Source organism: Talpa europaea (assembly GCF_964194135.1).
Source record: "Talpa europaea genome assembly, chromosome: 14".
Classification (NCBI taxonomy): domain Eukaryota; kingdom Metazoa; phylum Chordata; class Mammalia; order Eulipotyphla; family Talpidae; genus Talpa; species Talpa europaea.
The window spans coordinates 25,060,638-25,084,076 of record NC_140082.1 but is presented as its reverse complement, the minus strand read 5'-3'; the positions used below and the strand labels follow the sequence as shown (position 1 = coordinate 25,084,076).

General features: G+C 36.0%; 1 protein-coding gene across 1 annotated transcript in view; it reads left to right on the top strand.

Annotated features, from left to right (window-relative positions):
* Nucleotides 1-23,439, top strand: part of MALRD1 (MAM and LDL receptor class A domain containing 1) — a gene marked incomplete at its 3' end in the record, with an annotated part of 364,653 nt that overhangs the window by 330,389 nt on the left and 10,825 nt on the right. Inside the window, exons 37-38 of the mRNA XM_084254012.1 lie at nucleotides 9,765-9,844; nucleotides 9,939-10,035. Coding sequence (XP_084110138.1) covers nucleotides 9,765-9,844; nucleotides 9,939-10,035 — 177 coding nt within the window. The remainder of the gene's footprint in view (nucleotides 1-9,764; nucleotides 9,845-9,938; nucleotides 10,036-23,439) is intronic.

Sequence of the window (23,439 nt, the reverse complement as noted above, 5' to 3'; positions counted from 1 at the left end):
TTTTCTAGGATCCAGCAGACCAGGTAAAGGAGGGGTCAGAGTCCTCAGTGGTTTTGCAGGTTTTTATTGGGATTACCAGGTACACAGCAGGCAGGGGTGCTGGGGTCCTGGGAGGCTGGCAGGCCTCCCAGCCCCCAGCAGATCTTCACTCTATGGGCACTCCAGCCTTCTCTCGGCTTCTGCTTCTCTTGCTTCTCTCTCGGCTTCTCCCGCATCTTTCTTGGCTTCTACTGGCATCCCCGTGATGCCACCCGTAAAAGCCCCATCTCAGCCCAGTTGAATCCCATCTACCTATGCCCACACCCTACTCCAGGTGCCTGCCATCAGGCATGCATTCAGGACCGCAAGGATCCATCATCTCTCCTGATGGCGGGAGGACAGAAAAGCCTGACATTTTTCCTTACCCTACAGTCCACCCCCTCAGGGTTTTCTGCCATACAATCTACATATATACAATTTTCTTAGCAAACAAACACTGCAGCCATGGCCCACAAAAGCAAATATATCACAATATAACAACAAAATACAACAGAACACAAATAAGTCCAGGCAGGGCCCCAACCTAGTGGCAAAAGACAATTATTGGTACCAGCAGATGATCCACCACTTCTGCTGCCAAAGGCACTGCTCATACAAGGGAGGGGAACCACTCACGGCATCTACTGTCAGACACCAGGAGCCATCAGGCTTCCTGGCCTTCTCTGGCTGTAGTCTCGGCTACAAGCCACACACAGCAGCCACCCCCAGGATGCACTAGCTCTGGGATTGGCGATTCTACTCTGTTGGGGGAAATCACCAACCCTCAGGGTTTCTGTCTGCAGTAGCTCCAACACTTGGCCTTCATAGCCACCAATGTGACTCGCTGACCCCTGTACTCAGGCCAACCCACTGCACAAACACATGGGTCGGGGATCCAAACTCTACATGCGGCTTGGGCTCCACCCCAAGCCACGTTCCCCACCGGTCCCCCAAGGACGGGTTCCTCAGCTCCTCACCCTCACTCGACAATGAGCAGGCCATCACCCACAGGTGATTTTATGAGACTCACTGGCCTTCCTCAGCTTACTTAGTGCTTCACAGCCACTCAGCGCTTCCCAAACTCAGCATCAGCACCAGCTTTTGCCTTCTCAGTTGGCTTTTCTCCTCCACCTAGCTGCTGGGCATACACAGGCTGCTTTGGCCACTGAGACCCACTGGCTACCTCCAGATTCCAAAAAAACATAACCTGCCAAGGTCCTCCGCCTTCTGGCGGGATTGTCAGTCCATCAGTCCATTAGTCCAAGTTCGTTGGCCTCTCCCTGTATCAGCACTGGCGAGCTCCGAATCATGGTCCTCTCTTCCCCGATGATTCTGCTGCCTCAGGGGTCATTGGCTGGTCCTCTCAGGAAACTCCTCCACACCAGGTCTCATCCTGTAGCTCCTGGACCTTGTCCATCTCCTGTGCTGCCATGGTGTCTCCAGTGTCATCACAGGCAAACAGTCTGTTACTCCTTAGTCCTTCCAGGTCTTCGGAGGGCTCCATACCTGTCTGCATGGATCATCTTGCCGACTTATGCTAATTGTAAGGGCAGGAATAGACCACAGTGCAGGTTTTCTAGGATCCAGCAGACCAGGTAAAGGAGGAGTCAGAGTCCTCAGTGGTTTTGCAGGTTTTTATTGGGATTACCAGGTACACGGCAGACAGGGGTGCTGGGGGGGGGGGGGCTGGGAGGACTGGAGTAGGGTGTGGTCCTAGGTAGATGGGATTCAGCTGGGCTGAGATGGGGCTTTTAAGGGCAGCGTCACGGGGACGCCAGTAGAAGCCAAGAAAGAAGCAGGAGAAGCCGAGAGAGAAGCAAGAGAAGCAGAAGCCGAGAGAAGGCCGAGAGTCCATAGAGTCCTCCCAGCCCCCAGCAGGTCTTCACTCTATGGGCTCTCTGGCCTTCTCTCGGCTTCTGCTTCTCTTGCTTCTCTTTCGGCTTCTCCTGCTTCTTTCTTGGCTTCTACGGGCGTTCCCGTGACGCCGCCCTTAGAAGCCCAGTTTCAGCCCAGGTGAATCCCATCTACCTATGCCCACACCCTACTCCAGGTGCCCGCCATCAGGCATGCATTCAGGACCGCAAGGATCCATCATCTCTCCTGATGGTGGGAGGGCAGAAAAGCCTGACATTTTTCCTTACCCTACACATATATACTACTTTTTGTGAGAAAGTGGAATTAGTAAGCATTTCACAAATATTCATGAGGTACAATGACAAGAGCACAAGTTAAATAGTTTCCAGAAACTGAATTAACCACTTGCAAAAATAGTGCTCTCTGAGCTTCAATTTGTTCTCTGTAAATTAGGGATGAAAATACTTAGCCTCAGAGAGATGTTATAAAATGGTGGTTCACAAAGTATGGCCACAGACCAGAAGAATTAGTATCATCTGAGAAATTGTTAAAAATGAAATTCTTTTTTTCTGTCTGACATTTAAAATGACATATTTAAAAATAGGATTAAAATTCCCTTTAGTTCTATAATCATTAGGAAAATGCAATCAAATGCATTTTCCCCATTATCCTAAATCAGAAAAAAGTATTGGATCGATTCATCTAATTTACATTTATAATCTCTTCTGTATTTGAATATGCAAATATCATCTTTATGAAATAATCATGCCTCTACATTAGTGTTTAATACATCCTTTTATTACTTTAGACATATTTGAACAATTCAAGTGGTTCAAAAAATAAAAAAAAAACAGAATAAATCCTTTGCCAGTTCCCACCAAATTAATCCATCAACACATGCTTAGAAAATGTGGGTCTCCTCATTTGTTTTCCCTGGCAATGAGACAGATGAGCTGGGCTGGGCACAAGTGAAGTCGCCTGGGAAGGGCTTTTGTTCCAGGTGCTAGAGAATAATAAAAGGGCGTTAGGGAACACACCCGAAAGAAGTTGTTATTTAACTCCTCACAACCTACTAATAGCAGAAAACCTGTTAGAGTTTAGGAAATATTAGGGTGTTGGCTCTGACGAAAAGAGTCTAATTATGTTTTATTTTCCCTTTCTCTTGTCCATGTTAGGAAAATAGGGCTTATGCATGAGTGGAGTGGCATGTTTATCTTTCTTTTTCAGGTAGGTTTTCCCTAATACTTCTAAATGTTATAAAATATTCTAGAGCTAATTAGTCATAGAGGAAATTAGTCCAAGCAAATTAATCACTGGTGCTCAGTGTGGAATTTCAGAGCTTTGTGCCTCAGAGATTATTCAGTGAGTTCTCTTTTTTCTGTTAAAAGGAATTCACCCATGACAATGAGGATGGCTATGAAGAGCTCACCTCCTTTGCCCCACTCCCGTTCTGTTAGTGCATGCTGGCATGGCCCTGAAAACACCTGGTCTGAGCTGAGGCTTTGTTCTAAGTTGGGACAACACTGCTTCCCTGCTCCCCACCCACTTGGAGAAATTTCTGTTGAATAACAACCTCAGGCAGGCTAGGAGAGGGGAATGTGCTTTGCAGGAACTGAGCATCTTAAACACCTGCTTTTACTTCCCCTTCCTGCATAATGGATCAACAACCTCCAGCTATATTCAGATGTAAAATGTTTTTTAAATGGTATAATTAATAAGTCACAAAAGCAGACACTATGGCATTAACTTTTTGCTAAGTAATGCATAGGCACGAGTGGGAATTAAGGCAACTGTCAGATGCCTGCTTGCCAGAGGGCCAGTCTGTTAGGGTATGCAGGTCTGCTCCAGTATGTGAGTCTGCTTGGGTATGTGGTTTGCTGGGGTATGTGGGTCTCCTAGGGTATGTGGTCTGCTAGGGTATGTGGGTAAAAGGTGAGCAGGGAGTAGTTATGAACATGTTTTGTACCAGAAATCAAAAGACTGGATATGGATCAGCTCGGCAGAGAGAATACAGTTTACAGTGTACTTTCATGGCTTTGTTTTAGCTAATTCTCATACAAATTCATGAGGTCAGTTGTAAATATTCTTTATCCATAGGAAAATTAAGTTAATTGATTCTTTGTAAACCATGCAACTTGAAATTGGCACTATCTAGCCTCAAATCCAGGCACCCTGATTCTGTTAATCTTTTCCTAGCCCCACATCTGTCTCCTCTGTACCTAGAGATGTTTCCAGGGTCCAGCTCAATGATGTAAATGCACATTTTCAGGATATTAAGACAAGAGTTTTTGCCTAATTGTTCTCCTAACAGACAAAAGTTGTAAAGCTAGCTGCCATTATAAACAACTATGTTCCAATTTGGGAAAGACAATTGGAAGAAAAACCATGTAGTGAACAGATATTTACCTGAAGAGCCAAAGAGACTGTTCGAAATTTTGTGATATTCACCTGGGTGACTTAATGACTCTCTGTGCCTTTATTTATTCAGCTATGAAATAGAGAAATAATTCCTATTTTGTAATATTACATTATTGTAAGTGATATATTAAAGCATTTAGAATATTGTTTAATAAATAGCAGTTATTCAATAAATAATTCTTCTATAATGCTAAATTATAAATCTAGTCTGGAATATATCCAAATTGCATGCTGCTTCCAAGAGGATTTTCTTTTTATAGTTTTCAAAGTGCAAGACTGGATCATCACACACACACACACACACACACACACACACACGAAATATATACATATATATGATACAATGTATTTTTTCTATATACTTCAATAAAGAATTTAAAAATCTAGAGGCTAGTTTAGGATCTCATTAACAGTGTTTATTTAAAAAATAGCTCTCCAAATTCCATAATTATAGATGATTTCAATATACTTGGATGACCAATTATTTGAAATTTGTTTTGTCCATCCTCTCCCTATAAGGTAGAGTACTTTCTACAAAGTATACATTTAATAACTCTTTTATGAATAAAGGATTATTGATTTAATGAGCAAAACCTCAATGATCAAAATGGAAAAGTAGAAAAACTAATGTTATATATATATATTTGCTTGTAATAGAAGACCCAAATAAAACTGACTCAGATGATAAAGGAATTTATTGATTCATGTTAAAAAAAAAAGAGTCTAAATTCAGGGTAGGCTTGGAGCATGAATGGACTAAAAAGTTTACAATACCATTAAGTTTGTTTCTTCATTTCTCATTGATTTCCTAGACATTGTTTTCTATTAGTTTAGTTTATCTTCAGGGTCACTTTGGTAGCAAAGTGATAAGAAGAAAATTGTTGAGTTTAATAGGACTGCATGCTTCCTTTTTGGCATCATCAATCTGAGGTGGCAAAATTCTTACTAGCCAAACTTATGTACATGTCTGTCTATGAATTAATCCCTGGTGATTCAGAATGTCATGTGTTGATAGATAGGATTCTGAAACAAAGCACTCACCCAAGGAGATGGAATGAATGGTCACATGAATCTGGCAGAGTCAATCACAACTTATACCATAATTGATTACTTTCAACTTCCTTACATCAAAAAATAAGGCTATTCTGCTCCACTATTAGACTTATGCTCATTAGATATATAAGAGAAGTGATAAAAGAGTCTCATATAAGCTCAAAATAATCATATTTTCATCATTTTTTTTGTTCTGGGTGCATTCTGAATAAAAACAAATGATTTTTTTCCATTGTGCTAAGCTAAACAATTAATTTTATTGATTAAATTGATTGTAATGACTCACAATGAAAATATTACCTCCAAAATAGTTTCATCACATTGAACACTTATTTATTTTTGATATTGAAACCAAATAAGTATTTTAATTAAGCTTGAGTATCTTAGTCTTAGTTCAACCATTATGTAATGTTTATGATCTCTATAGATACATTTGATTATACAAGAGGTAAATTCACAATTGTAATAGGCCTTGTTTAGTCATAAACTAGCTAAAAGATTGCCTAAGAGGCTATTCTAGTCCTTAATTATCAAGCAAATGAGGTGAATCTTACTGCCCCATTCTGTTAGGTATCTCATTCTTGGCATCAGACAATTAAGCAGCAGTCTCTACTCCCACCCTTTCTAAAACCACCCAGTTCCCTATAGCTGTATCTAGAATGTTCCACCTGGGCTAGATAGAATTATATCACTTTGATCTTTCTTTAACATAATTGTTCTTTAGTAAAAAGAAATTAATTAAAATTCAGTGACATGTAAATTTAAATAACAATAGGAAGTGCAGTTATAACCCATTATTTTTATTTTTACAGGTAAACTTCCATCAATCTAAAAACTAATTTCCAAGCTTGCTTTTCCCTTTTATCCATAGTATCTATACCTATTTTCTGTAACATTATTGTCAAAGTGTTTTCATATAGTTGAACTGTCCCAAAGAATCAAAAAAAAGATCAATTAATACTCTGTTGAATATATGTATATTACACACATATACCTAGATAAATAGAAATAAAGAATGGAAGGGAGGAAGGAAGAATTCATACAGTTTCTTGATATTATTTGAATTTTCCCACATTGCCTTTAAAACTGATATTTCAAGATACTTTCCATTGCAGATTTTCTTAAAAGGCACATTCAATATCTACAATTTGCCTAAAGTGAAGATTATTATAGTCTTATTTTCTGTGAGGTAGCACTTCCAAAATATAAGGGAACCAAAGTGTTCCTCAAAATAAAATTTTCCTTCTAAGTCACACTTGCAAATGCATATGTAAAAGATTCACACTCCATGGGGAATTCACATAAGGAATAACAATAAATAAATATATTAAGATTTGTGAGAATATAAAACATATACTTCAATATTCATCAATTATAATTTGTTTTAATTTCAGATATATCAAAACACATTGCTTTAAATTTTGACTTCTTAAGAACATTTACTAAGAAGCCATTTTTATATACCTCCTTGAACCTCAGAGATTTTTATATTTAAAGGAGCTATTGCTTTTGTGAAGGAGTTGCTATTGAACATTCAAATTTTCAAATTCAAAAGCAATTGAAAGAAAATACATAAGTGTGTGCTGAAGAATTATTGCTTCTAATATATAGTTTTTAAGAACACATATTCAAAAAGCTTGTTTTTTTAGTCCTGCTTTGTAGCCATGACCCTTGCACTTGACAGGAAAGTCAACCAACCCCTTCCTAATTTATTTCCTATTATTTCTGGTAAACAAGAATGTATACATAAACTTCCACACCCATATGCAAATATATACTCCCAGAAATAATATGAAATGTTTATTGCTTAGAAAAAAGTTTCAACTCTTTGAGGCACAAGCTCATTTCTGGACTTTCTGAAGACCATGCATATCAACCAAAATTGCAAGTTTCATCACATGTGTCCCTAAATCAAAGGTAATAAAATCTAAGTATGCTTGCTAGTACATCCAATAAAATTATTACCTGATTCCAAATTTATGCACTTGTGATCACATATACAATCACATTAAAAAATAATTAAATACTTAGGAGTAAACCTAACAAAGGAGGTAAAAGATCTATACAAAGAAAACTCTAAGACATTGTTGAAAGAAATATAAAATACAAAGAAATGGAAAAATATTCCCCACTCATACATTGGAAGAATCAACATTGTCAAAATGGCCATCCTACCCAAAGCAATATATAAATTTGATACAATCCCAATAAAAATATCAGTGACATTTTTCAAAGAACTGGAACAAACACTACTGAAATTCATATGGCATAAAATAAGACCCTGAATAGCAAAAGCAATCCTGATAAAAAAAAAAAAAAGGAAAAAGGAAAGCGAATAGAAGTATCATTCTTCTGACTTCAAGTTTTATTATAGGGCCATAATTAAAACTGCCTAGTGGTAGAACAAAACAAAAGCAGACACACATACCAACAGAATAGAATTGAGAGCCCAGAAATAAACCCACATTTACAAGTATAGTTAATCTATGACAAAGGAACGAAGAACATACATTAAATTTGGGAAAACTGGATAGCTATATCCAAAAGAATAAAACTACACCACTATATCACAACATATAGAAAAAGCAATTTGAAATGTATAAATGACTTGTATGTAAGATCTGAAACCATGAAATACATGGAAGAAAACGTAGGCAAAACATTTCACAGCATAAGTTTCAGTGATGTCTTTTAGGGATTTGTCTCCAACATCAAGGAAAACAAAAGAGGACATAAAGGACTACATCAAACTAAAAAGCTTCTGCATAATAAGAGATGCCATAACTAAAAGTCATCCTAATAAATGGGAGAAATTATTTACACACCATACATCTGACAAGGGGTTGAGACCAAAGATATACAGTGAACTCATACAACTCTACAAAAATAAAACAAATAATCCAATAAAAAATGGGAAGAACTGAACAGAACATACTTATATATCATATATCTGACAAAGGGCTGTTATCCAAAATATATAAAGAACTCATGCAATTCAACAAAAAGAAAGCAATAACCCAATTAAAAAATGGACAGAAGAACTAATTCACCACTTCTCCAAAGAAGGCGTACAGACTGCAGTCTGTAAAAATGTTCATCATCACTTATCATTAGGGAAATGCAGATCAAGATAAGTGCTGCAAATAAGTGCTGGCAAGTATGTGTAGAAAAGGGAGCCCTCCTAAATTGCTGGTGGGAATACAGACTGGTCCATCCTTATGGAAAGCAATATGTAAGTGTCTCAAAACATTAAGGATGGATCTGCCATACAACCCGGTAATTCCACTCCTGGGCATCTACCTAAAAATTTCAAAAACACTAATTATGAAGGAAACTTGCACTCCCATGTTTATTGCAGTACTATTTACTACAGTTAGATTATGGAAATAAGCTAAGTGCCCCAAAACAGATGAGTGGATTAAGAAGATGTGGTATACATACACAATAGATTATTATTCAGCAGTTAAGAAAGATAAACTCTTGCTATTTGTGGCAATATGGATGGAGCTAGAAGGTATAATGCTAAGTGAAATAAGTAAGGAGGAGCAAGATAAATACTGCATGTTGTCAATAAAACAGAATATAGAGTAACTAAACTAAGAGATTAAGACATGCTTAAAAATTAACCTTTGAAAGCTGACTACAGAACAGAAGCATACAAAAGGGGAAGTGGTAAGAACAAAGAGAGAAGGAAGCACAATGGACTATGGTGGTAGATTATGGGTGATTTGGTGATGGGTATGCTGAGGTGGTACCCGATGGGGGTATCCAAATATTACTTCTATTAAAAATAAACAAGTATTCTAAAAGAAATATGATTTATTCAATTTAAAAACAAAGTCAAAAGTCATTTTGAAGGTGCTGAAGAAGATAAATTATGTAGTATAATAGTGAGGTTAAACATGATCTATTTAATTATTATAAGTACATAAAAATGTGACTGATAGGTAAAAAAAAAGTTATGCTTTTGAAGGATCACCCCCTTGTTGTGAGAAATAAATGAGCTCCTGATATATATTTATGTTTTGTCTATAATTTGAACATTCTCTAATAGTATCTGAAAGAACTTCATTCATTATGGAAAAATGTGCTGGTTTTGAGGTTTGAGACATAATGAATAAAGACATTAGTGGAAAAGAGGTCAACTTTTTAAAACAAGAAAGAAGTCTATGGAAATAACTTTTCACCTTAAAGATAAAGATTGGATAAATATTGGGAATAAAGGAAATCTTACACAATTATGTGAAAATAATAAAATTTAATTTTGTTTTTGCTGTAATTTAACATTGTTGCTTTCTTATTGCAGTTACTTACATTGTTTATTGTTTATTGACATTCATCATTTTATTCTCTGACAATGTTGTTAAAATATGTTTCCATTTCTGTTTTTTCCCAACTAATGCATTTTATATTATTTCCAGATGTGGACAAGGATGGAAAGGAAATCGATGCCACATCAAATTTCACCTTCCTACTGAAGAATTCTTGGTTATTCAGAATAGTAGGTGATCTTGTGACTAAACAAATCACTTAATGTTTGAGTCTGTAATGTTTTTTGCTGCACATTTATCTTTTTCACTGGTTTGAATTTCCAGATAAATGGATTCTCCTGGGAATTGGATTGGCTTTCCTGATGACTCATATTATAGTTGCTGTCTTGTGTTTTTTTGCAAACAGAAAAGTGTCAGTAAGGTAAGTGATGCCTTTGATTGCTGAATAAAATATGCTGTGGCAAGCCAATTTTACAGTAAATGAAATTTTCCTTTCACTTCGAATTACATACTGGTAACTTTAGTATTTCTATACTTGATGATTTATTTTCCTGGGCAGATAGCAGGAGCTACTTAATGATAATCTTCTCTTTTGAGTAAAATGCATTACATTTACTTTTCAGATTATTTTGGGAACATTCTGTTCACACACACACACAAACACATGATATTCTTCACCAGCTAAAAAGACATGAGGGAAAGTGTGTCCCACTTTCTGAAGATAATTTCCTTGACTTGCCCAGGGAGTCTGATAAGCACCAATGCTGGAGCCGACACTCTCATGTCCTAAGCAATTCCCACAATAGAGGCCAACAGCTGCTGCACCTGAAGGAATTCTGTAGGCGGGACTCCTGCATAACTAAGACCTCATAATCTATAGTGTATATAGGATATTGGGAACTTCCTACACAATATTCATCTTCCCTGTCACCTGTATAGGATCCAGGTCACCCCAACAGTGAAAGTGATTGACTTTTTCATGAAATGAACAAAATAAGAGCTCTGAAAAAGAATGGATTTAGGTTCAAGAAATAAATGTATCCTCTCTTGCACACCTGAGTCTGAGATCAGGGACTCAGATCTGCTGCAACACCCATGGGTCACAGAGCACTGGCAAATGCATTTTCCTTGGTGTCAAATGCATGTGCCTTATACTTGATGAATTCTCCACAGCTCTCCAGCCTGCAATCATGTTAATTAGCAGACACCAAACCTGATATTATCAATTAAAGCAAAGTTATTATAGAAACATGATGATCATTAGGAAAAAATATGACATTTTAATCCATTACTATTAAGATCTTACTCATCTATTAATTTTTTAATTATTTCTTACGTGCCTAAAATATGCCAGACAATGTGGATACACACATGAATGAGAAGCAGTCTGAACTTAAAGGATTTTGTAAGCTACTGGGAAAAACAGGCACGAAGCTACTAAGTAAGACACTTGTTCTGTGCAAGAATCTACATGTGTTATAATCAGAGGAGAGAGAGAAACATTGATATCTTTATAAGAGTTAATATATTTACATAGTATGTTAACATAATATATAATCCATAGAAGATTTACATAGTTAACATATAATTATTAATATGTTTAGCACCATATTAAATGTATATTAGTTTATAGCACATTAAGATTCTTGAGCTCAACATATATCCCTGTATAGGAATAAAGAATAAGCTATATATATAACATTAATTATACAAACTATATTGATGTTAAATTAATGTTTTGATTTTATTACTATAATTAATATTAATATAATATAATAAAATAGAGAGAGATTTCTTTTAAGGGATTATTTCATGCAACTGTGTAGGCTGGCAAGCTTGCAACTTGTTAGGCAGGATGGCAAACTAGAAATTCAAGTAAAATATATGGTACAGGCTTGAGTCCAAAATTCACCAGGCAAGCTACTAAGCTGGAAAGACAGGTAGGGTTTCTATGTTGTAGTCTTAAGGGAGACTCCCTTCTTCAGGAATCCTTAGTTTTGCTTTCAAGGCCTTCACAAGATTGAAAGTGACTCACCCAAATGAGAATAATCTCCTTTACTTAAGAGTGTAACTGTTAATCATATCTAAGAATATATTCTCAGCAACTGGACTAGTGTTTGACTGAAGAGCAAAGCATCATAGCCTAGCCAAGTTGATATAAACTTAATCATCACAATGTGCAAACACATTATCATGGTTATGGAAATAACCCAAATGCCCAAAAATAGATGACTGGGTCAAGAAGATGTCGTATCTATACACAACAGAATACTATTCAGAAATCAAAAAATATAAACTTATGCTATTTGCAGCAACATAGATGTAGTTAGAAAGGATTATGCTTAAAATAGAAGGAAAAAGAAGTAAATTGGATGGTTTCACTTATAGGAGGAATATAGAGGGACATTTTGCAGGGAAGGGGGAGGGAGAGGGATGAAAACAGGAGAGGGACCATGGTAATGGTGCATGGGTGAACTGGTGGTGGGAATTCAGTGGGGACTACACCTACGAGGAGAAAGCATACATTGTACAGAAAGGAAGAAGGATGTAAAAAATATATAAATAAATAAATTATATAAAAAATAAAATAAAATTATTTTATCAAAAAAACCTCCACATTATCATGTTAACACAATCAGCTAGAGTATGCAGAAAGAACCTACATTCTTAAGCTTGGTTTAAAAAGACTGTGGTAGACTATACCAGGGGGCATGTGAGCACAGGAGTGGCATGAAAATTTACACTGAATCCCAGTTTTGCAGGCCCCTCCCAAGGTGTAAATTTGGAAAAAATGTAAGTGAAGAATTGAAAAAGGTGATGGAGAAAGTGGAAACTAGTGTTGGGTCAACAGTTAGGAATAATATTAAGAATGGAGCATGAAGGTCCTAGGTAGATTACATGGCCTAGTCAGAAAGAATGGTACTTGAAATAATAATGTGACTATGAGGTATGAGAGAGAAACTAGAATTTCCTTCTTCTTCCTTCTGAAGAGACACAGAGATCAGAGATAAACTGGAATTGCTGGGTTGTTCAGGCAGCTGCCAATTCAGGTGAGGTGATGCTCCACCTGGTATGGGCGTTGGGGCAGAGTAGAACTGAACATTCAGAGAATTGGCTTTCTTTTACAGGGCACTTAATGATAGAGGAACACAAGTGAGGTTAATTTATAAACAGACACACACACACACACACACAGAGTCCATACACTATCACCATGGAGGTCCTGATAAGTGAAAAAGTCAGCTCCACTAACCCATTTTGCAATAATATTTCAAAATTATTTTAAGGAAAATACAAGTCACAGTGTTCAAAGACCATTGCACCAAGTTAAATTTTCCATCATCTACCTTTCCACTCCTTATACTTGGAAAAAATTTCACCATTCTCCCCAAGCACAAGTCTTTTCATACCCTCTGCCTGCCAGAGCTATGCAAACCCACATATCGTTGATAATAGCAAAAATTTCCTGGCATGCCCTTGGGGTTAGTCTCTGAGCTCTCAGAATGTTTTTTTTTTTAAGAATCCTGCTATAGCACTTTTATGTAGTGTTATTATTTCACTGTTCCTAGATTAACTAGTCCTTTCCTTTTTATCCCCAACATTTAGTGTTTATATATATATATATAATTAGCACTCAGTACATGACTTTTGAGGAGTAGCTATACTTTCCAGAATATTGTCAGTGCTTCTGGGCAATACCAAAAATATTGCTTTTGCCTACTGATTGTATTTAAATAAAAATGCTCCCCATCATATTATTTAAAAAGACTTTTTGCCTGAAATCATTTAAATCCTAAAGCAAGTTAGAATGGTTGGCCAAAGACTGGTTAAATGAAGAACAAGTGACTCATCTTGAAAATAATTCCAAAACTTTAAGATATACAATTTTTGTAAGAAAATTTATCACCTTCTCTCAATAAATCTTAACCTTAAGATTTTTCATTAGATCTTCTAAAAAAAAAAGATTCTGTAGCATGTGAAGCCTTTCAGAGACTTGAAAGAAACATTTTTTATTAATTTTTTAAAAACATAGGATGAAGCCCTGGAAACTTAAACAATGCCAAGCACGGAAATGAGCCCCTTGAAGTTGTTTTTAGAGGATTACTTTCCTGGATTTCATTATACATTCTGTGACCCTTCTGTGAGCTACTTGCCACCTAATGTATTAGTGAGGACACTTTGATTGCAGGGGAAGAAAGCAACTCAAGCTGCCTTAATCAAAATAAAGAATTTAATACAAAAATGTACATGTCTCCCAGAGCTCAAGGGCAGGAATGAATGAGGTCAGATTTCATGAAGGCCGAGACCCAGCAGTGCTCCTCATATAACTCTCAGCTTTGCTTCTTTTTCCTTCTCTGCTTTGTTATTCTTTTGCTGGAGACATATTTCCTCTACTCCTTGTATATATAACAAAATTTTGTCACCCAGATGATAGATGTTATTCCTTATGTCTGCAGACATGAAGAGGTTAAAACTTTTTGTTTTTATTCCCATTCTATATTCCAGTGAAAGAATTTCTGTTTAGCCTACTTAAGTCAAGATTCCATTTCTGGTCAAATCATCTTTGGGTAAGAATATGGGGAGGCCAGTAGCACAGAGATGGTGTAGGGTCTCCATACAAGTCACTGCAGCAGTGCGGATGGGGACATCTTGAATAGTCTCTCAAAGTTATCCATTACACTTGTACCCTGGTCAAAAACTCACCAGATTTTTACTCATGACACTCTGAAGAACAACAAATAAAGCAACATTCTAGAGTTGGTCAAAGCCATAAAAAGTAGATGTAATAATCAAATCTATACCTAGAAATCAAGATTAAAGCACAAAAATAAACAGTGGACTATTCATTCCTGCCTTACCTGCAGTCAATTACATCCACTGTTTCCCAATTATAGATTAAATAATCTCTACTATGTGCAATTAATCTGTCTGAGTATTATCCTACCTTTATCTTTGCATTATACTTCCCTGAGAGAGTTAATGTTTATTAAAAAAAAGTTTAAAGTGCCCAACTTACAGCACAATATTACACCACACAATTGGCAGTTCTCTCTGTGTGGTGATCTTGATAGCACACCTGACTGATGGCTAAAAACAATGTCTGGAACTCAGTTATAATTTGATTTGCTGATAAGTCTCTGGAAAGCCGGGACAGAATTGTTTGTTTATTCCTCACCTTGCCTAACACATGGTATGCATTTCATAAATAATACATAGGGTAGATGAAATATCAGATGGATAAGATCTATAGGCTTGTAATAATACATCAAAGTCTTAAAATTCAGGCTTGTGGGCTTAGTATGCCCAAGACAGAATGAGTCATGCCAGCTGCCATCTTTTCAGACTGTAATGTCCAAGAAGGACTTACGGTTAAGGAAAGAAGAATAAATTTCCAGAACTGTTGAATTTGCTTTTTCCTTCATATAAAAGTAAAAATAAATGGGAGAGACTTTAATAAAGACTTATAGCAAAAATAATGTCCTCTGCAAACTTTTCCCAGTTATGCTGGATGGAAGTAACCACTCCTACCCCTGAGCTTATCACATTGACTTTTTGTTTGTTGTCTCCCATAGCAGAGTGTGAGCTTCTAGGTGGCAGGGTCCTTATCTTTTCATATTTACATCCCTAATCTCTCTCTCTCTCTCTCTCTCTCTCATTTTAAAGATTTATTTATTTATGCATACAAGAGCTGGAGTACAGGCCAGAGGTATGTGGTGGGAGGTGAGAGGATTCACCGGAGACAGATTGGGGAACAGAACAGGCAGATACACTGAAATACACTGCTGAGGGGAGCAGCGGGCAGTGGGTGAGACAGGAGAGGTCTGTTGTGCCATATGGGTAGCTCCCTGGCTGGGGATTAAACTCGTTCTACAGAGACTGTGAACTGCTTCATAGCACTGTACCCATTGTGCCACCAGGGAGTCCTAATCTCAACAAATAGCAGCTAGAAATTCATCTGAGTAAATATTTGTTAAATCAAATTTTCAGTCTGTCTACAGTAGCATGTTGGATCCCAAATGAGCATTTTATATGCCAAAGCCATAATTTATTTGGCCCTAATGCTCCAGAAATTATTCATACAATCTTTGCAAATGACTCTAAAAGTTAGAATATCATTGCTGGGTATTCTTGGATAATATCCATCAAACTTGACTGATCTTTATTCTATTCTGTGGAAGATGAAAACACATAAAGTAATATCAAGTGATGTGTATATTTCTGGCTCTTGGCAGGGTCATTATGGGGTCCCCATAAAGGATTGCAAAACCAGAAACAAAAATTGTAGAATATTAATGAAGGGCAGCGGATAGTATTCAAAACCTACAACTATAAGCAATCTGTGAAAGAAATGAACATCCAAAAACCTGGGCATTTTAGGGAGATCAGAAACTGAATGTAGTTAAGAGTAGCTGTGTTGACTCCACCCAATGTTGTTCTCACATTAGAGCTTTTGGTTTGGAAAACCATATGTGTGACACATTTTGTCCTGCAATTTCTGCAAACAGTAGTTGTAAACTGACAACCCAATTACCAATTTTACTTATAGGATATTATTACTCATTATATTTTTTTAGCGAAGTTATTTCCAAATGAGTGTATGGATGAAAGTAATGTTTATATTTACAAATGGGCAAAATTAGAAATTTTATGTCGATTTCAAACTGATTTGTTATGTTTACTAAATATAGAGAAATTCTTTAACCAATTCCCTGATCATCTAAGATATATTTGATTACACAAAATCGTTTCACATGCAGTAAGTCATGAATAATACAAGCTTCATTGGTGTGTATGTGTGTTGTTCTTAAGTTGGCACAAAGATATTGTCATTGGACACAGATTCCAAGTAGTCCAAGAAATAAAATCTGTATCAAAATTAGAAAGAGCACTTTACTATATAACAGTCCCCTATTCTAATAATTTGATTTGAAGATAGCCACTTTGCCATTTTTATTCAGATAATTGTTTGGTAGAAATAGTTTCCCCAGGCAGGATTCAAGGAAGTTTTTAGCATCTTCTCACCCATCACTATAAATTTTATGTAGCAAGAAGACAGCATTTTAGTCTGAGTTATTTCTATGCTGCTTTTGTCTTTCTGTATCCAAGAAATCAAAATAGGTAAATGTGTTGCAGTAAAATCAGAGTTGCCCCTTGAAAGAGGTAACTTATTTAAGTGAGGGGAAACAGGAGGGCAGTAAGATAAGTGAGGTGTGTATTACTATTATAGTAAATTTTACAGCTCTATCATGGCATATAGCAAATACATCTAACACTGTTGATTGATTAGAGAATCAGAAATGCAAATGTACTTTATTAATGTTACTAAAAGGTAGGGAAATTGAAAGTGGGTGAATGGGATCAGCTCTATAATTTATAAGCAGATTTCTTCAAAATCTGCTTTGCTATGTCCCCAATAAACTCTTCTCTGCTATCAAGTCATCTTTCATGCAAATTATCATTAAAAACTTCTTAGAGTCACTCATACAAATTCATTAATCTTTTTATTGTTTTGGGGTTTATAGATCAGTAATGAACCAAACAGCAGGATGACATAATACCAGGATCTCTTTATCTTTATAAAAAGAAACACATAATTCTTAGCAATTCATGAATGTATTTGTTGGTAAACATTTATTAAATACCTATTAAGTGTTAGGCATTGTGCCAGAGGCTGGGAATAGAAAAATAAATAATAATGTACACTGTGGTAAAGAAGGCATGTAGAATGAAAAATAGTATCAATTCTGCAATAAGCATATATAGAACATATAAAGTTACTTCTTACAAAGCTCTAGAGAAACATGAGTGAAAGAGGGACAGACTCTTCATTGGAGTTGAGGAAATGTTGGGGAGGCTGAAAGAGGATTAAGTGAGGATGTCTTTCATCACTAAATCTGAATTCATGGATTGAATTCCACCAGAAGATAAAGAAGTGTACCCCATAAAGAAAGAACAACTTATGTAAGGGCAAAGGCTGATAAAAAGATTAACATGAATTGTATGCACAAAATATTGGTAAGATTAAGAAAGTTCCAGGGCCTCCCCGGTGGCGCAGCGGTTGAGCGCTGGGTTGCCAAGCTGCCCACAGCCTCTGCAGCGCTGGTTCGATACCCAGCTGCTCCCCGGCCACCAGAGGAGGGTCCCACATGGCGCGCAGACCTCTCCTGCTGCCCGCTGGTCCCCTCAGCAGTGTACTTTGGTCCTTCTGCCTGCTCTGCTCCCCGCTCTGGCTCTGGTGAATTCTCTCACCCCCCCGCGCTTCTGACTGTACCCAGTGCTTGTATAAATAAATAAATAAATCTTTAAAAAAAGGAAAGTTCCATAGCATGATAAATATATGCTTATAATTTTTCTTTGTTTTAAAAACAGGCTATTTTAAGATAACTATAAGAATATGCAATTTTCCTGCTTTCTAAAAATGTTTAAATTATTATAAGCTGAACTAAGTCATACATCCAAAAGAGCTTCAAGTAAAGGTATTAATAAATTCAAAGTAGTTTATTTTAAAGAGATTTGTGGATCTTTATGAAATAATTCCACTTTTTTCCTAGACAGATTCTCATATTGTTTTGTCAATTTTAAATCATCCAAAAAGATTTAAAAAGGAACAAGTTGCTAGGTGATTGCTAAGAGAAATCATGAAGACTGATAATTAACTTCAACATTGTAATCAGTTTCAATCAAACAAATTATGTGCCTTAGAGAATTCAATAAAGAAATTATGATGAGTTTTCATATAGAGCAACTTAAGTGAGAAAATATTTCATTCTGGAGAGAAATTCATATAGTACTTGGCCCTTTCCACCTGTTGGAAATACACAAGCAAAAAGGAAGAGGAACAAATGTTTCAGAAGAAATATCCAGAAAAAGTTATTGAAACAAAAATACAAGTTGGATAGGCAAATGAATAGTACTAATATTTGAATAGTATTATTGGAAGAGTCATTCAAATTATATGTAGCAAAAGACCAGCTCTGTGTTTTTTGTTTTTATTTTTGTAATCCATCACATACCAATGCTTTAAAAATATGTTGATAGTTATTAGAAAAATAAAAACACACAAAATACTAGTCCAAATTTCTTAGCATCTGCAAACATAAAACTGCCTATCAAATTGCTATAAGTATTCCAAAACCCTTATTTTCAATTTTTGTGTTTATCTCATGAATAAATGATACACAGAATAGGATCAGAACTACACATAAAGCATGGCTCTTAGTAGTTCTGCAATAGAGTACATGGGCCATAGGTTAGACACAAATAACATTTCCTGCATTAATTGTCAAATTAAAACTTTACCTCTGCCTAGAGGAAGTAAACATTCAAGTGGGAGAGTCATGAATGCAATTAAGTCCATTTTCCTGGACAGACTCTTACATAAATTGTTGACTTTAAATTGCTAAAAAGATTTAGAAATAAATGAGTTGCCCGGTGATGATACAGGAAATCACCAAGAACTTTTGCAGTCAGTTCAACCAAAGTGATTATGTGTCTAAGAGAAGTCAATACGAAAAGTAGAGTTGTCATACACAACAAATTATATGGAAAAATATTTCATGCCAATTAAAGAAAGTACTGTCTATCCTGATAATAAAGTACGCAATGGCCCAGTAGAGTACAAGGAAGAAGAATGGAGTGGTTCCTCTGCTTTCAAAACTAGCCCAAGTTCTAGGACTTTGAATGGAACATTTATGCATGTGTAATTTTGTATGATGCATTTTTCATTTAGAAAATACTGGGTCATTGAGTTATGTAACTTATCAAAAATTGAAATGTTTCATTATTCAATATAACACAAACAATATCTTATCAGATAAAGTCTTTAAAAGTTTGGGAAGCTGTTGTGCTCACTGTGGAAAACACATGTTTTCCAAAATTCTAATTTTTATTTGAAAGTTCAAATTTTATCATTGACAAGAGATATCAGTGTGTATTTTCTTTGGTATTATCAGTTTTGATTCATGCATGTTTAAGAGGAGTCCGCCAGTTGCTCTCGTTTGAACACCTTAAACTATTAGTCATTCTTTATAAAAAATATTGTTTGGGCCTCCCCTGGTGGCGCAGTGGCTGAGTGCTGGGCTGCGAGGCTGCCCGCAGCCTCTGCAGCGCCGGTTCGTTCCCCGGCTGCCGGTGATGGTCCCACCAAAAAAAAAAAAAAAAAAAAAATTGTTTCATGAAAAAAGTGATAGATTTGGCATGCACAGTGCTTGTCCACAAGACCACATGTATCTTAATATGGCACAAATGAGCTTAATGATTACTTCCAGGAATTTTTTTAAAACTTGCATGAAAGAGTTGAGATTTAATATAATTAATAATGTTTACTGCTTCATTAAGATCATTTATTAAATTTATTTGTTTTCTTACATCATTGTTAATTTTTGGAGAGTATTTGATTTATCCTCTGAGGTATGATCCTCATCTTTCTCCCACCACCATAGCATACAAGAATATAAAAAAATAAGGGGGGGGGTGGGAATTGTATGGGGATTATAACCAAGATGAAAATGCATACATTGTGCAAAAATGAAAAATGATGTAAAAAATATATAAAATTAAATTAAAAAATAAAAGTATGAAAAAAAATCATCAAGGTCATTTTTAAATGAAACTGACTTTAAAAAAGAGTTACTACATACACAGAGATGAAGGATGCATACATGGTATATAATTCAGTAGTACTCTTGATTCATGCTTAAGGAAACCTCAATGCAAATATGAACATGATGAAAAAGGCTGTTAGCATAAAAATTCATAGATCTAGCCTACACTTTGAGTTCATTTTTTTTTAAGATTTATTTATTTATTTATACATGCGCTGGGTACAGTCAGAAGTGTGTGTGTGGGGGGGGGGGGAGTGAGAGAATTCACCAGAGCCAGAGCTGGGAAAAGAACAGGCAGAGTGACAAAATACACTGCTGAGGGGAGCAGTGGGCAGCAGGAGAGGTCTGCACACCATGTGGGACCCTCACCCGGTGGCTGGGGATTGAACAGGCGCTGCAGAGGCTGCGGGCAGCTTTGCAACCCAGTGCTCAACTACTGTGCAACCGGGAAGGCCCTTGAGTTCATGTTTTGTGCATGATCTCATTATTATTATGAAAACAGATTTGAATTAATACACCTGGTGAAGAGGTCTAAGGATTTCTAGCAGTCCACTGACCACACTTTGAGAAACACTGTCTTGAATCACTAAATAGTCTTTAAAGCTTTACTTGAAAGGGCTATTTAATTCTCTCATCAGTCCATGAATCATCACTTAATCATTTTCCTATTACTGGGCATTTAGTTATATCTAATTTTTAATTTTCAATAATCATCTTTGTCTTCCTCTCTATTTCCTAAAGATTGACTCCTGTTAATTTCACCATGTCAAGAAGTATTTTCAAAGTGTGTTATCAAATGTATTTCCAAAGAGACTCTCCTGTTCTGCATCTGGTTCACATTAGGGGGCTGTGAATGAGCTAACGCTGCACTCGGAGGAGAGGCAGAGGGGAGGCTGTGTTCCCATTGGCAGCATGGGGTTTCCTTAAGGTTAAGCTACAGGAACCTGGGTCAGCTTTATTCATACTTAATTGCATCCATATTCGTAGACATGTTCCCATTAAAGTGCTTTGCCACAGCAAGATCACATTAAACAGGGACGACTCTTGTGGTCAGTGATACTTATTTCCTGCCTGAAAAGAGTAGATGAAAACGTGGCAGCCCCTGTATCATCTGAATGAGTTTAGCAAAATTTGGTGTCCCAGTTGTTTGGTTTTATGACCTTGAATGATTAATTCTTTCCTCTCTCTTTTGTGGCATTTCTGGTTGTGTTTGCAAACCCAGTACTTTCTGAATTTTTTCACCCAAACATTTGTTTCAGCTCCTTCCTTAAGGGCTTGGAAATGAAAAAAAAAGAGCTGGTGGACATCCTCCGCCCCCATCCAATTTTGCGTTCTTTTTCCAATTGACTTGCTCCTTTTCTTTTTTGTTTTATTCCAAGATTATTTTACTTTTTTAAAAATGTATCATCTTGCTAAAAACAGAGACCATTATATGCATCATACTACTGAATATATCCATTTACTACTCATGAATTTTTCCCCTTTTTCTTTAGGAACTGTCAGATAACACAGTAATTTACAGGAATATACTCATTGAAAAGGTCTGATTAAAGGATTCATTTTATTCTTATAACTCCTCATTATTCACTTTAATCTACCTACAGATTCTTATAATAACAGATTTAACTGTCGTTCCCCTTCTTGCCACCATCATCTAGATTGCTTCTACTTAGCATAATATCTGTCTGACATTTTGAAAGTTATTTGTTGAAACAACATAGTAAAATCCATTGCTGCTTTTCTTAAAATAATGTGTGAACTTATTACTTTTGTTAGCCTAGATTATAGTCACAGGATGCACATGATAATGTGTTCTCTCCAGCGTTCAAAAAGGTGTACTCTAAGACTTGGTTAGTTGGCAGTGCCCTCTTCGCCTTTATTGTTAAAGTGTGACTGGTGTAACTGGCTGTTTGTCCTGCCTAATTTGAATCTGAGAATCTTAAATTCAAAGTTGTGCATACTACATTGAATAAATATATAGACTCTCACGATGCCCATTTCATACACTGTCCCTGTATTTGCCTCTGACTCCGTTCTGTTTTCCAAATTGCCTACTTCTTTGTAATCTATCATAAACCTATGTTTAGATGAAAAGGACAAAAACAGTATCTAAACTTTAAAATTTGTGATAGCCTTCCTTAAGAAAAGTCTATCCAAACAGGATTAAATTTGGATTTTATCAGGGACCAAGTGTAAGATAAAACTTGTCTAAGCTTATAAGAAATAAAAGATGATATATATGAATAATGTGATACTGACCATTGCATAGGAAATCCAACTTAAAATGAACAAACAAAAAACTCATTTCCCTAGATTCTAAAATCAGGAAGCAAAGGGGGAGGAAAAAAAAGCACCACTCATTAACATTTATGATGAGACAGAGAAAAAATAATTAGTACCATGGTTAAGAAACAAACATTTCTAAGAAGATCTCTTCTTGACAGAGAGACATATGGTTAATGAAAATTAAGACTACCTATTAGAAAAAGTGAAAACAAAGAAATATTTTCCTTTTATTAGGATTTTGTAGCATATGTCCCCTTTTTGGAAAGATTACACTTAGACACATTTAATATAATGTCTTACAACTGGAAACATTTTGGAAAACCTAATTGCAGAGTTTAAAATGACAGGTAGAAATAGGGATTCAAGCTAAATGAAATTTAATATAATAAGCATGACTCCCAGAATAAATGAATTTCATTTCCACCAGTGAAATAATTGCATTTCATATTTTTAAATATGTCACATATCCTTTTACAGTTAGAAAACGTTTTCCCCCAGTAGTAACAAATCAAATATTTCTTAGTCTGAAAATTCACTTTAAGTCTCTGAAAATTATACATGTAAATTCCATACCTGTCATTTTTTAGAGATACCTACAAGATTTAAGGAATACAGACTTTTATTTTTCAAATATTGTAAACGGAATTATTTGTGCCAAATTAAATTTTCTCTGGTCATGTAATTTTTTTCTGTTTTCATGTAATGAAGTAATACAAGGGACATGCCTATTCTATTCTACTTTGATCACCTTCAGTTAAGCCTCTTAACTACTATTCTGGGGTGGCACTTTACGAGCAGAAAAAAAAGAATGGAAAGAGAGAGAAACATAAAATAGACTACTGACCCACTTAAAGCCTTGCACTAAATGGAACAGATAGCTAAATACAAATGTGAATCTATAATAATAATAATAATAATAATAGTAAAAATATCTT